This window comes from Bombus pyrosoma, linkage group LG5 (assembly GCF_014825855.1).
Source record: "Bombus pyrosoma isolate SC7728 linkage group LG5, ASM1482585v1, whole genome shotgun sequence".
NCBI lineage: Eukaryota > Metazoa > Arthropoda > Insecta > Hymenoptera > Apidae > Bombus > Bombus pyrosoma.
This window is the reverse complement of record NC_057774.1, coordinates 4936594-4951767: the sequence shown is the minus strand read 5'-3', so window position 1 is coordinate 4951767 and position 15174 is coordinate 4936594. Positions and strand designations below refer to the sequence as shown.

Here is a 15174-nt window from a genome sequence, read left to right as displayed (position 1 = left end):
CGTAAATCGAATTCTCGGGTTTGCATTTTGAAAGACCAGTTCAAACGTACGAGACACATCTACGTATAAGATGATTGAATTTGTCACATGCGATCTCCATGATAGCTCTATCGCGATATTTTTTAGCGTTTCCTTTACTTTCCATCGATCGTAAAATAGACTTTTGTCTCTCTGGATATTCGTTGAACTGGCTGTATCGAATAATCCATCGTTCACCGAATTTATCGACCGATTTCGTCTGTCGGAATTGTCAGACTTTCCGGTAGTTCTTCGAGGTTTCATTCTCTCCATGTTTTTTTATTACCAATCCTCGCAAGTTCGGCGCAGAACGTCACGCTGAAAACGATCTCCGAAGTTGCCATACATTCACTTCTAACCGTTGAATAAGATCGTTATCCACTCGTAAACTTTCAACGACGAATTTCCAAGTATGTAAATCGGCTACACGACCAATAACGAATAGAACTTTAAAGATCTTGCTCGAGGTACACATATCGTAAGGGACAGAGAAAGAGGGACAGAGAGAGGCGGACAGAAATAGAAAGGAAGAACCGGAGAGTAGTTGATTCGGGCGTTAGCAGAAGATCGAAATTCAGTCCACAAATAAACTATTCGTAAATATTCATAAGAGTTTTCCCGGAATTCGTTATAGTTTCTCGAGAGAGAATGCAGTCTCCCTCAAGTAATTAAGGCAATTAACATGCGAGCTGAGAAAGAAGCCACGGAGAAGCTGTGAGATATAGACACGGATATAGCATTTCGGTCTCCAGTATCGCACTTAATATATGCTCCTCAATTTTTGCGAAATTTTTTGAAAATTGTATGTACCATTGCACGAATGAGATTTCACAGGGTATTCGTTTCAAGCTTTTGAGAATAGAATTTTATCAAAAATGCAAGGAAATACGGATATGTAATAAACGTGCAATGAAAATAAATATCTGCAGGATGAAACTGCATGCAATTTAGATGTACGTATAATAATTTATGAAACGTCTGTTTATATTTTTCTGTAATCTTAGAGATTTCGCTTTTGAGTAGATACAAGAGGTATCGTAAAGTTTCCGCATCTTCCGATTTTTATTCAAAGTTTCGATATTTTTCAAGCAACAGGAGGATCGTCGTTGCTCATAATCCTATATTTTTGCCAATATATTTGGCGTGTGATCTTTTTGCACGTTTTTCTGCTGTAATCGTTTATCTTTTCCTAAAGCGAGCTGATCTCGTTTGTCATTTTTTATCGCAAATTAAAAATGTGGCCGCTTCGTACACGCGTCATCGCTTTTAACGATATCGAGGCTATTGATTTACGGGGGTACGAACTACGCGTAACGAGCACCTACACTAACACTAAAACATTTACATTCTAGTAGTAGTCACGACAATCGAATATTACGCATTAGATCGCTAATAATCGTCGTTTCTGTGCGCAAGTCGCATCAAATCATGCGCTGTACATTAATTATGCTGACAATGCTTTTAACGAGCCGTATTTCCACGCGTTGTCATCGCTAGAATGTCTTGTCCGTTCCAATTTCGTACCTCAAAGGGGAAATACACCTTCGTGGATAAGTACGTGTATCAGCAACGTTATGTTTGTTGTACAGCTATTCGAGCTAGAGATTGTTTATTCGTGGATAGTACTAAGCACGAGTTACATATAGTTTAACGTGTTTCAAAATAAAATTTCAAGATCAGTGGAATCAGCTCCAGAATCGATCTTCTTTTTCCCGATACTCCAAGATAGGATGGAGAAGTAGGGAGCAATATTCTATTTTCTCGGGTTGAAACAATTATTCTGTGTCCATTTAAATCTCGTCGATGGATGCATCCTTCGTCGGGACGCGCCGATTGAACGAGCTGTTGCAAATCTACTGTTTTCTCCTCCGTTCGTCGTATTTGTCGTATATCTAATACCTTCAAGTTTAATTCTATTTAACGCGTCGAAAGAAGAGCAAGAAGCTAGCAAGCTAGAAGAATAAACAGGATGATAAGTAAAGAACTTTATACACGAAATCGCCGGAATTCCCGGAGGAAGATCTTAGTTTTCTAAGTGAAATACTTAACAGTAGGTATATTTTCAACTGCACGAAGCAGCTCGTTGCCGGCGTTGAATCCGAAACACAATAACTCCTGTCCAGATCGTTGGGTTAATCTCTTACAGAAAATGGAAGGAGTCTGGTGAAAGAGGGAGTACTTGGAAAAGAACGGTCACCCGAGAAGGGGGTAAGTACCAATGGAAGGAGCAAGGAATGTCGAAGGAATTTGTCGTGGCTGACAACCACCGCCCAGCTTGGCTGTCGTAATATATTTCAAGAGACGCGTGTCAGCTATACCTCTGAAGCTCCTTGCGAGTTCGGAAACCCTCTATAGTCAGCGGCATGGCTGCTCCCTCCGACTAGCAGCTCCGTTTCCTCATTCATCACTGCTACTTGCCTGCTCTGTGGACGTCCGCGTATGTACATCGATGCAAGGGACACGCGCGCATACTCGTATTCGCATGCATATGTATGGAAATGCTGAGATGCGCTCGAGTACACTCTGCAACATGCGTTGTTTACCTCCCGACGTTTAGTAACGCATATTGACCGCACATCCACGCGACAGACGGTTCCAAGATTACTCCGTGATTAGCAGATATCTCTCCAAGGTGAATTCACCGTTCTTCCGTGATCGAAAGCAACGTAGCCCGAATATTCAATCGACGAAATCACTCGCCAACCAGTTAAAATACAAACAGCTCGTTGAGAGGGTGCAGCATGGATTTACTAGGTCTGCGGCTTATAAGTTGAGTTTGAGTATGCCTGTTACTGACCACGATTATATCCAATTATGTCCTTGCTATTACAGATCTCTTGAATCAAGGAAAATCGTGGCGGATTTGCCGTTCCTATTTAAGATTATTTATAGCGTTATTCATTGCCCTCAACTGCTTGAATCGTTGAATCTCTATCCTCGCAATCCGAAGTCGTTTAGGTTCAAACGGTCTTACATCGCTATTTATCCTCGCTGGTTAATTCTGAATTCGCGAATCCCATATGTAATACTGCGAACTCGTATTGCACTTGTTAAGATTTGTTTGGTCATGGCAGCTGTAGTTTCAGTAATTCGATTCAAAAAATTTGATAAAGTATACTAGGACTCGTTCGTAGTATATATGTGCTTGCTTTATGTAAATGTATAAAACGGCAGAAGGGCTTTGTTCAGGGAAACGGGAAATTGTACGTTTTAGCTTAAGAATCTAGACGCATGGTTCTCGCTCGCATAATTTCGCCTTTAGAAGACACTTTAGCTTGAGTTTTTAGCGATAATCGTACTTGAAACGAAATGGCTCGGTGTGCCGCGTCGAGTTAAATATTTATCAGGAATACTTTAAATTATCTTTGGAATTCAACACACTGCCGCATCATGAGAAACACCGAAGATTATATTCCCTTTCGCACCTTCACTTCCACACGATGATTATCGCCTGGCCAGTTTCTTCACGTAAATCAACGAGTAATGTAATGTATAATATTTAGCAGTCGTAGCAGTCAACAGATTTCAGATTGAAGTATCGAATAGCGGCGCCGATCGGTACCATAATACACCAGAATCGCAGTAATTTTCTATCTCGTTCGATATTCGCCTTTTCGCGTTTCTGTCGATTCACTCGTCAATCATCTCTTTTAGACATCACTCGCCTGATTTTATAACCGCGTTATATCGTTGTTGCTAACCGTCGCGCGCAATTTAGCAGTCGTGACAGCTGGAGTAGTGGCAGCCGGCATTTCGACACGCAAGTTACCAGCAGAGAACGATAAAGATCGGATGGAATCTCTGTCTTCCTAAGAGAAAATGCCACCTTCGTTTGGCGCACCACCGTTTCTCCTTGAGCTCTTACTTTCTATCTCGTTCGGTTTTTCACGATTCCGAGTTGAAATTGATTAAATTAAAGGAATCTACAGGAGTTCCCCTTTTCCAATCGATGCCTTGTTTCACGATTCTCAAATTCATCGTCGAAATCGCTCGACGACTCGTCGTACGTACACACTTCTTGGGCTGGGCAAATGTCAAAGAAATTTTATCGCGCATTCTCGAGCGACGACAGATCGTTCATTTCGTTTTTTTCATTCTCATCTCGGCGAAATGTTCGAACGAAGAAAGCCCAGCAGTTGAAAAAAAAGGTTGGATTTGTTGTCGATTCTCGGATTGGAATTGGAAGGTTGGACGTTTGTGTTGGATTCGGCGTAGCATGCCGGTACGAGTCACGTTTGCTTACGACTTGCCCGATTGGACGCTCTCTATTCGAATCGTCGCGTTGCGTCGTTTCGTTCGGCTAAATGGCCGACCTCGGTATTTACGCGCACGATTCCGACCGAATTTGCACATCTTTTACAATAAACTTTAGTCGCTCGTTCCGCGAGCCGTAATTCTGTTTGGTTGAATCGCGGAATTAGAGAATCCGATCGATCGTGAATCGTTGGCTAACGCTTTGTTCATTTCGAGATAATCGAACCGTAATTCGTTTGGATGATTATTAAAGCGGTCATCGAAAATACTTTTTCATACAGAAACTGACCGGTTAAAGCGAGGTCAGTGAATTCTCTTTTCTACGTACCAGTCGATTAAATGAGGTTTCGTTCGATCGCGTTTAATTCAATTTATTTGCGTCAGTCTAGAGCAAATGATAGGTTAGCTGATAAGCACAATGCAAATAGCATTTCATTCGAGAACAGATTAATAATCGGTATCGTATCAATTTTTCTTATATGTTTTAGATTAAAGTTGGACCGGAACGCGTTATATGCTTAAAAGTATAAAGAGTATAAAGAGTGTGTTAAATACTTAAATACTGTATCTATGACCGATGACCCGACTATGACCTAATACTCGGACAACACGCTAATGAAACGATAAAAGAAAAGATCACGTAGCCGAAGTTTGATTTGGTGCCGCGTTTAACCACGAGCCTCGCTACATCGACGTCTGGTCGATCGTGATGCAGCGAAAAGTCGTACGTCGAGTTTGCCTCTAAAATTCGTTGATCGAATGTTTCTCGTTTGAGGTTTTCATTTCGAATATATTATTGCTCGTCCTCTTGTCGTTTGTCCGCTTATTGATTTCTTGTCGGCCGGTATTTGTTCGACGTGGCGTTGACAAGAAGGAATGAAAAACCGCCCAGGGGAGAGAAAAATCGGAGCGAGATCGTGATAAACGTGATTGATGAGCGACCGTAGCGATCGGTTCGAATTTCGGGGCAATATTTTCGCGAGACCGCGGTCGCGTCATCGTAACCGTACTATGGGATTATCAAGCTAGTTTTCCTGAATTTGCATTCCTCGATTAGAGGAATATAACGATAGCTTGGGCCGACTACCGTCCGGTCGTGTTCTTGCCACGGTAGTTTATCAGCTGAATTAGACATTGACAATCGCTGCTTCTCGTCAACCGGTCGCATCGGATTTTTCATTCGCATGGCCGAAATCTCGCGTGTTGTCGAGATTGCTTCTCGTGTTCTCTTGTGTTTGTTTTCGGCTTTCAAATTCATCGGTATCAACTATTCTCGTTTTAATGGAATGGCTTGTGACAGCGACAGTTCTTTTTCACGGATTTCAAGCTAGACGAGCATTAAATTTTTACGGTTTCGCGCGACACCCGAAATATATCCGACCGGCTCAGCCAGAAATTACTTTTCAAGCGGGACGACACTTTCGGATAGCCTTTGGCCGGTTGACAATCGGCGGGGATTCGGGGATCCTGGACACGCGGCTGGAAATTGCTGCTTCGGTCAAGGAACGTGAATATAACGCGCAGATAACGCTGACTTTTAAACCAGTTGCGAGATTATGTTTATCGTGGAATTAAAAATTCACTAGGTACGAGGCAGTTTTCATTTTAAGCGTAAAAGCTGCTAATGTTAGACGTTGTATTTGCCTCTTACGACAGCGTAAAAATCGTGGAAATTGAGGCGCCGCGCTCGACTTATTTAAGCGAACGCCTGCATAGAACCTTTTTGCCGGACGAACGTTAATAGTTGCGAGGAACGAAATTAAGTATGCGACACACTATGTTTCGTAAAAAAATATGCTCTTTCTACATACACCCAAAACGCGGCAAACATGCGAGGTATCGCGATACGTTTGTAGTCTCCATTCTCGAGATTCCACTGCCAGAGATGGTATTCATTGTTGGGAAATTTCTATCGGAGGCCGAGTCGATAGAAAAATATGCAAAGCAGATATTTGGATATCAGCCGATGCGTCCCACAACTAAAAAGAATCGAAAGATCGGATTGCGACTGGACGTGATCCCATCTCGAACTTTTTGCTTATTCGTCGATCACTTTTTCAACTACTCCGTGTTCACATCGTGTACGAATTTTTTCTGTTTAATATTCGAAATGGTTGCCGACCGAGAATAATGTATCGCAAAGAGTAAAAGACATCTTTTGACGAAACACGTTATATCCATTGCGCTAATTGCTGCATTTTTGCATAAATTGTATCTTTTCATCGTTTGGTAGATATTTAATTTTCTACGACACACGATGGACAGCAGTGAACGAACCTTTATTACGCAACCCCCATTTCGTTATCGTTCACGAATATCGCTGTTCGCCTGAAATACCTTCTAGTAATGTATTTTATGTACATTGCTATTTCTGTAAAAGCTGTATAGGCAGATTTATCGTGGAGAATATTCGCAAGTTGCTAAATCTGAATAACGAAAGGTGATAAGGATCTCGAGAAATGGACGAAGAACGGGATGCAAGAAGAAAAGATCCAAAGCATTGAACACGACGTGGTACGTAGGAATCAGATAATTATAAAATGGAATTAAAAATCCTTGGTGAAGCGAGAGGCGTTAAAAAATACAATCGATAAGAGTATATTTTACCATCTTCGTTTCAACGTACTTTCCGTTTCGTTTGTTTCATAATTTTACCGATGCTTGTATTTCGCTCGCTGGTTCTCCAGTCGATCGTTAGAAAAGAGAGAATCTTCTGTAACGCGAACGAAATACAACGTAGAGATAGAGATAAAGAATGCCGGGTTGGAAAATTCATTCCTCATTTCCCGAGCTTCTATGTATGATCAATAATAGAGGTCGTCTATGAAGATTAATATTTAAAGTAGAATTAAACTCCCGCTAGTTATCGTTTGTAAATCGTCTTCGCGTGATGGACGATATATTTAAGCCGAGCTTAATTCGAAACAATGATGATACATTGGCTGCCGTGTCGAATAATTATTAATAATGACGATGATAATAACGGGAACGTTGTACTCCGTAAATTTCGTTACGCAATGTAGATAGTTTTTTGTTTTCTTGTTTCGAAACATTCGTAATTCGAAACGAACGTTTGGCTGTACCAGCGTTCTTTGATGGACACGTTAATAATTAACATCTTTTGATGTTTCAGATTTTACATCGAAATGTAAAGCCTCGGTTAATCGGCTAGTAACATTTGTGCAAACGTGTTGCGTGTAAAAAATGGGAGAAAGAAAAAAAGAAAGAGAGAGGATGCATTAAATGATTAAAGGACTTGCAAACGCAGGAAATGAACCGGTTCGACGGGGCGACGAAAACTGGTCGAGAAAATCTTGTTTCTCATTTCCGCTGTATCCGTGAGATGTGCACGATATCGCGAAAGATGATAAACTCGGTTGGATCAGTCAGATCATGGAACGATTTTCCCGAAAGGTAGCTGGATGTTTCATTCTTACAAGACAAGAACGTCGTGTTGCGATAGTCAGATAGAAAGTGGGCTGGCGATTTTATAATTTCCATACTAAGATGACGTTGAAGAAATATCTTTGTATATTTTCAACGCAATGATCTTTCATCTTTGCACGAAGCTTTTTGATAAATTTGTTAGATACGCGGCTGGAACACGAGCTTGATAATAATCTCTTAAGTTTTTCCATAAACTACCGCCGAAGAAGAAAGCACATATTCGATTCGCTTTGATGAAACTCTCTTCGACGACGTACACATACATATTCGGTGGCTGTTGTGTCGTGTCCCCATAACTGTTTGCCGTTTGGCGTATACCAATGTCCAGTTAGCAAATTCCTTCGACAGGAAGGTTTATTATTGCGTCGTCAACAAGGGGAAACTCTAACGAACAGGATAACGGCGACTGGAATAAACGCTAACACAGACGCGTATTTCATTCTTGATTCCCGCGATATATATACATAGTCGCATACGCGAGTTATGGAAGGAACACTCACAGAACCACTCTCTCTCTCTCCCCCTTTCTCTCTCTTTGTTTGAACAACACGCAGCTTTGGTATTGGCGGCAAACCGAAAGTTGTCGACCGTCAAAGTCTGCGTAGCCAATCAAAGTTGTAGGACGTCGCGTCGTTAAGCACACTCCGACGAACTTATCGCGTTATATAACGGAATAACAAACTATGTGCTTTCTCTGCCGTAGATACATATCGAGCTTTCAACGAAATGTTGCCTTCCATAGTCAGACGTTTGATTTCGTCATCGAATGCTATCGTATTTCAGTCAGAGGGGAAGTTCTATCGAGAAACTCGTTTGCTTTTTCCCGAAATATTTAAGTTTGCTTCGGGCAGACTAATTTTACCTTCGACCCTCTCTTTTGTCAAAGTTCACCGATATAATAAAGTTAACGAAAGCGAAGTGGCAGACGCAACATAGCGAACAATGTTCTATTACGATAATAGGTTTAGTGTACATTTAGTGCAAAGCGATAAGGTTGCTGACTAGCGATGGCCTGCTGCGCCTAGGCACTTTAAACTTTACAATATTAATTTTGAATCTACACTCGTTCGTATAGCAACGTAGCTCTATTTTTGCGAAGCTCCCCTGCGACTACAATGCACGTTCTTCGAGCACGAGTGAACAAAATATATGCGAAAGACAAGTTTCTCTGTTTGATGTATTTTAACAATATATCGTACACAGAGGGCAAAGCAGCGAGTAGGACGCAATAAACAAAGACAAGGAATGTCCTTTCGGAGTACGCATTCAAACGTCCGTTTCTTGTTTCGGTTTGTCACGCAGTTATGCCGTAGATATTAATTAGATGCAACATGGCTTATATCTCGTCTCTGTGCTACGTTGGTTCTGTCACTCTAGACGGGTCGCGTTGTTGACCCGAGTTCACAATTTCCGAGAGACGCGTTTCAAAACTTTGTCTATTTTGCGTCGGTAGGAGCGACATAATTGGTGAGTAGCGTTGCATCTACAGCGTGTTTACTACGGGAAACGAAAATTATTATTAGTTTGCGAGATTCCATACGACGTTGTTTAGTCGAACTCGTTACTGGTTCCAGTCGTTTTCTAAATCGTCAACTTGCCAATTATAACTATTTATAACGAGTTTTATTGTTTTTACAACGACCAATGCGGCTAGCGGGTGTTTAACAAAACATTTGAAAAAAGGAAGAAAAATAACGTGCGGGACAGGGACAGAAGAGAAATGGCATAGGATAGAACGATATGCAGAGATAACCGAGTATCTACGTAAGCATGTAACCGTGAGATTGTAATTAGTTTTGGCAAGTAAAATCAATGGCGAACGTTTATCGCGCGCAATAATTTCTGGTACAATGGACTAACAGAGGCCGCTGCTATCGCCTCGTAATTGACCAGCGGGAAGTCATTTTCCTCTTACTTGCTTATTTTTTCGTCTGATCGCGACGAGATCGTGTTGCGATGGAGTCTCTTTTTACAGATGGAAACGATCGATCGAGGGAACGTTGTATCGTGCACGGTTCGGCTGCCGTGAAATTGCGTAAACTTATACAAACGGAATAATCGGTTTGGAAGCTAAAAACAACAAAAACTAAAAGCAACTGGAATTAAAAACAATTCGTACGCCGTCAGAACGTATCGGATAAATTAACCGGACAATGTTAGCCCAACAATTTTTTACTCCATATTCCTCAAATTTCCCTTCAAGTTGCGAATTTCCGAAGACCCTGGTGATCTACGAGCGACAGAGTAGTGGCGGACTGACCGCGTTGCCGAAACGCGTATCAATAGACAAACAGTGGATATTGACGTAGGTATCCGTTTTATGCGCAAGCCTTTACATTTCTCGTCGCGTGTACGCATATGCGTTTTGTATATATGTACTTTGCATAGTAGCATGCACAAGGTTTACCGTGGTACGGAGGCGCGATCGCGTTGGAGATTCGATTGCTCGCGTGCATGAGAGTGCACGTGTACCCGCGCTTCCGTACGGACACAAATATGCGATACAGCATCGTCCGGTAATGGAAGGCAGGAAATAGCTTTCCGGCAAATGAACACGCGCTATGCCTCGCATTCCACTCGGGACGACGGTTTTCGCGTGACCGAACAGATCGTTAACCACGTGACACAAACGATGCCATTGACCCATTCTCCTTTACCTCCTCCCGCCAATTACGATTTTCTCTTAACGTTCTCCGGATTTATACCAGTTTATGGACAGAGTTGATCCTTCGGTCGCGAATTTTCCAACTAATTCACCGTGACTTTGTATCTCTTCCTTTCGATTATTATCGAAAACGGTGGATTTCTGCATGATTGTGCGCCGACCAGACTGATCGAAACGGCACAAGTTGGTTTAATCGCAGCCTAAATCGATCGATGTCTTTTTTCGCATCGCTCGCACGCTTTTCGGAAATAATCCGTAACGAGATTTTCCAATCGTTACGATGTCACCAGCGAAATCCACCGGTAGGGTGGAGATGCGAGCTATGTCTGATGAAGCACGTATCGTTACCACTGACAGCTCGAGGTTGACGTTGATAGATACGTCTCTGTATCGTTAGCTACGGTAAACTGTACAGTTATGGGCCACTTTATAACAATAATGGCCAGCCATTTTCTCGACGAAATGCTCGATTTTACAAGGAACATCTCCCGCTCCCGTTCCTGCGCGCGGATTATGCAAAAATATGGAAACGATTTACGCGACGATTCTTTTTGTTTCGGCGCGGTGGCTTGCCGCGCCGCTAACGATATTTACATATGCATGCGCGAATTCTTATTCGTATTTACCAAGGCCAATAGCCTCCGTTTATTTCCCGCGAACGTGAAATTTTATTCAGGTGTTTACGCGGTTTGAAAGAACTAACCAGCATCAATAGGATCGTTGATTATGCTCCCGTAAATACGTCGAAAGCTGTTTACAGAGTTACGCCGATTATTAGCGGTAGATGCCGACGTGGTTGAACCGTAACGAATATAGCGACCAGCTGTCTGGAATTTTCCTAGAATTGTTATCAACATTCCGGACGTTTTCTGCCATTAACTTTTTCGATATAACGCGCGCACGTCTTTGTTAAACGGAAAGCATTCGAACCTTAATCTACCGTTAGTTTGTAACGTTATTACAGGATTATTCCGATCGTGACCATCATTCCATATTCTCCGAATTGATTCTTCGCCGTGAGGAATTCCACTGGGAAGTCGCTATTGGAATTGGCGTATCGATTCTACCGAGGCTCGACCAAAGGTTTATTAGCAGAGTTGAACGTAAGAATTTAACGTAATTTCGCGTTCTTTGATGGTGAAATAATTCCGTTGTTCCATCGTGGAATATATTTTTTATCCGACAATCGAGAAATTATCGTGCTCCGTTCGATCGTTTGTTCGTCGGTGTTGTCGCTGATAAGTAAGCAATACATTTGAAAATCGGGCGATGTCAAATGCAAATGAAGGCGAAAGCGTGACGACCTGAAGTGTGTTCGTAACGAAATTGTCGTGTAGGTTTCGCAAAGATATCGCGCAACCACCCGCCATATGATTCGTCCTATTAATGCCAAATTCCCACATATATGTATGTATATCCTGGAAACAAGGATAATAGCGGATGCATCGAGTGGCCGATCAGACACGTAGTCGTAAATAAACGGATAACGATAGCTCGTATCTGGCTTACGTTATGCAGGTAAACGTTGGCAGGACAGATTGGCTGGCATGTAATTTCGTAGTAAGGCTCTCTCTCTATACCAATGGCGCTCTCGCGACTGCGTGTATGCTAGTACGTCAGGGAAATCTATCGGAATCGAATTAACTGAGAATCATACCATTAGAAGATCCTCTCTACGAGTCCAATTATTCCATTAGGAGACAAATCAAGGAGAACCGATATTGCGCCTTTGTTAGTTCGCAACGGAATATATTCGCGTGTAGCGAAAATGGATTAATGCATATTTCGGTTTATTCGTGTGCAAACTTTCCTCGAGATAAATTTTTCCAATTTATACGGTGTATAACGTAAACATATCGCGACAAATGTTTCCCTTGTTTTGATGTAATTAACATCTTAGCAAAAGTACTTGAGGCGAAACAATAATTGAGGGTGGCACGTACGTTAGCCCGAGAAACGATTGTTAGACGGAAAGTCACCTATCTTACGGACCCCTTTAAGCCAGAGACATTTAACTTTCTTGGTTCTAGCCAGACCTCTCACCGTACGGGTATCAATTTCTTCTAAATTCCGATCGTATACCATGAGCCCCCTTTTGTCCTGGTTGAAAATTCGAATACCGAGCTTTTCAAATTTATTGAAATAATTGAATCGTAAACGATCAAAGGTATGCTTTGTTATTTGTTATTTGTGTGGCTGGAATCTTTACGTTTCGTAATCTCAACAGTAACGGAAAATACCAAGAGAATCGCCGATCTACTTACAGTGTACTTTTAGCTTCCATCGTTCTTCAATGCCGGCGTCTTGCAACTTTGGATTCGTTGCCCTGCACACGAGAAATTTTCCTTCGTCCTCGATCGACGGTGTCCATTGTAACACGCTGACGCTTGTTCCATCTTCCTGAAACTGATCGGAATTCCGATATAGACGTATTTTATAGATAACTAGTCGAACGAACGATCAACTTCCTGCAACGTACGTAACGTAACGTAGAAGTCGGGAACGCGAATAAAACTTTTCTATGTGAACGTCGCGATAGAATTTGCCAAGTCGAGTCTCGAATCACCGCGATATTGGCCAAACTCTGAGAAATCCGTCCTAATAATTACAATGCGATCCCTGACGATGGAAATTTTAGAATTGCGCTGAATTTCAGAATTAAATCTCCATGACAATCGTATTCGTTCGACGGAATATTGTCTTTTTTCTTTTTGTTCTTTTTCTCCCTTTTGTAGGATGTCCTTGCTCGATCTTGCATCATTTCCTTTCTAGTGCCAGTAGCCACATCGATTCCTATGGTTTTGTTTGTCGCTCGGAAATCGAGAGAGAAAAGAACGGAAGAACCGTGACGCTACGTGAGACGAGCGGCATCGAAAAACTCGAAAATCTGGAAAATCTCAAATTCAAATGCTGCATCGGTGGCAAGACGAGAGGTGTATCGACCAAAACGAACAGGGGCCACGTCGAACAAAAACGAGCAACGTGAATTCGCGATTGTACAAAAAAAAATTCGATATATTTTTTAACACAAGCTAAAATGTTTACCCTCCGGATTTATAGCGGGTAATATCGGCGAAATTTTGGAATGGCCATTCGCTTGTAAGTTTCGAGGGTAGAACCGCTAGTGTGTGCGTCCTTTACACTTTTATCTGCCTAGTTAATGAGTAATCCACCTAGTTGCAATATATTTTTTAACTCTTTTCTTTTTTCCTTCTCCTTGCTTCGAAAAGTCGATAGATTCGTGATAACGAAAACGGTACTCGGACAACTCCGAGGAGAAGAAAAATAGATAGAGAAGGAAGAGTAAAGGGTAGTTCCGCTATAATTTTCGTTGACAATTTCCGCAGGCGATGAGGGAATAGAAACACGGGAGAAATTTTCGCCAACTGGTGTACGCTTGCACGATAAAACTCTATGCTTAATAACTAGTCCTGGATAAAATCCAGGAAACTAATAATACGCGACAAATTTAAGCTTAAAGCGTAGATCCACGGGGAAAAGCCAGTTGTGTCGTTGTATTACTCGAAAATCGGTCCTCGGAGATGCATCTAGTCGCGTTCCCTGCCTTCCGGGGATTTGTGAATGTGCAGCTACTATAGCGGGAAAGAGAGCGAAAAAATCTACGATTCGTTATCGGATCGTTCAATCCGTCTACGATCTTCGTCTTTTCTTTGTGTGCCATGAAAATTAGTCTGGTAATGCTACTGGATTGACGGGTTTCCGAAAAAAGGTGATAAAATATCGTGGCAAGTATAAAACGGTCACGGTCGACTCGAGTTGGATCGTACGACCTAGTAACGCTTCTTCTATGCACCCTTGCATCCGTTTCGCCGCAAAAACGACGCGACGCCAGGTAGATTGCTGTTTTTCCTTCTCCTTTTCCCAGCACAGCTTCCTTGCTCCTTTGTGGCTTCATTTTCCCCGACCGTTCCCGTTTTTTCGCGATATAGTCGTGCGTTAACGGAGTATACCTGTTCTTTCAACATTTAATTCAACTTACGTTCCTGCAGCGGCATGAAAATTTCAGTAATTTTCCAGCGCGATATTCTCTCGTATATTGTCCTGCTTTTCTATCGTTCGACGTTTGCCCGATTGAAATATTTGAAAAGTCAACAACGTATCTTGGTGAGGGACGCTGAAATCTCGTTAGGAGTTGGCGTTGAATCGGGAGTATTAATTAGGTTTGCGCGGCTTTCCAATGACAAATGGTAACGAGAGTTACAAGGTGACGATTCGCGAATTGCATCGCGTACTGGCGTAAAGTTAGGCGAGGAGAGGCGAGGCGAGGAGAGGAGAGGAGAGGAGAGGAGAGGAAAGGCGAGGAGAGGCGAGGTAACGTGACGCGACACCGGCTATTATCGTCGCAGCTTAGCTATTATTCTTGTTGTCACCATCTCGAACGGAACGTACGACGTGTAACGATCTTCCTCGTTTCGACTAATGGATTCTACGAATCAGGTGGTGTCACTCCGGTCACCGCGCACTTGGTTGCTAACGTTCTCGGCAACTTCGCTCTCTCGACAGGTACAAAGTGGTGCGGCAATTAAACGCGATACGTATCTGCTTTCGTCGAGATTTCCTTCGCTACCTTCTGGATAGTTGGGCGTTCGACGTACAACTCGACGTAAATCGGTTCCGATTCGAATAGTCGTGGCGTAGTTCGAGTAAGCAAAAGCGCCAAAGCACTTTGAGAAGAGAACGAGACGGTCGGGAACCGTCATCGTCATTCATAATCGCTGGAAATTCTGCTCGTTAACGCTTTGATCCGCTGCTATGTTTTCGAAGCACTC

At 42.4% G+C, this 15174-nt stretch overlaps 1 protein-coding gene across 4 annotated transcripts in view; it reads right to left on the bottom strand.

The window, feature by feature from the left end:
• Positions 1-15174, bottom strand: part of LOC122567951 (nephrin-like) — a 99266-nt gene that overhangs the window by 17214 nt on the left and 66878 nt on the right. For all 4 annotated transcript variants that reach the window (XR_006316930.1, XM_043727137.1, XM_043727138.1 and 1 more), the window contains exon 8: positions 12649-12790. Coding sequence is in view for 3 of the 4 variants with exons in the window: in XM_043727137.1 (XP_043583072.1) it covers positions 12649-12790 (142 nt within the window). In the remaining variant the exon portion in view is untranslated. The remainder of the gene's footprint in view (positions 1-12648; positions 12791-15174) is intronic.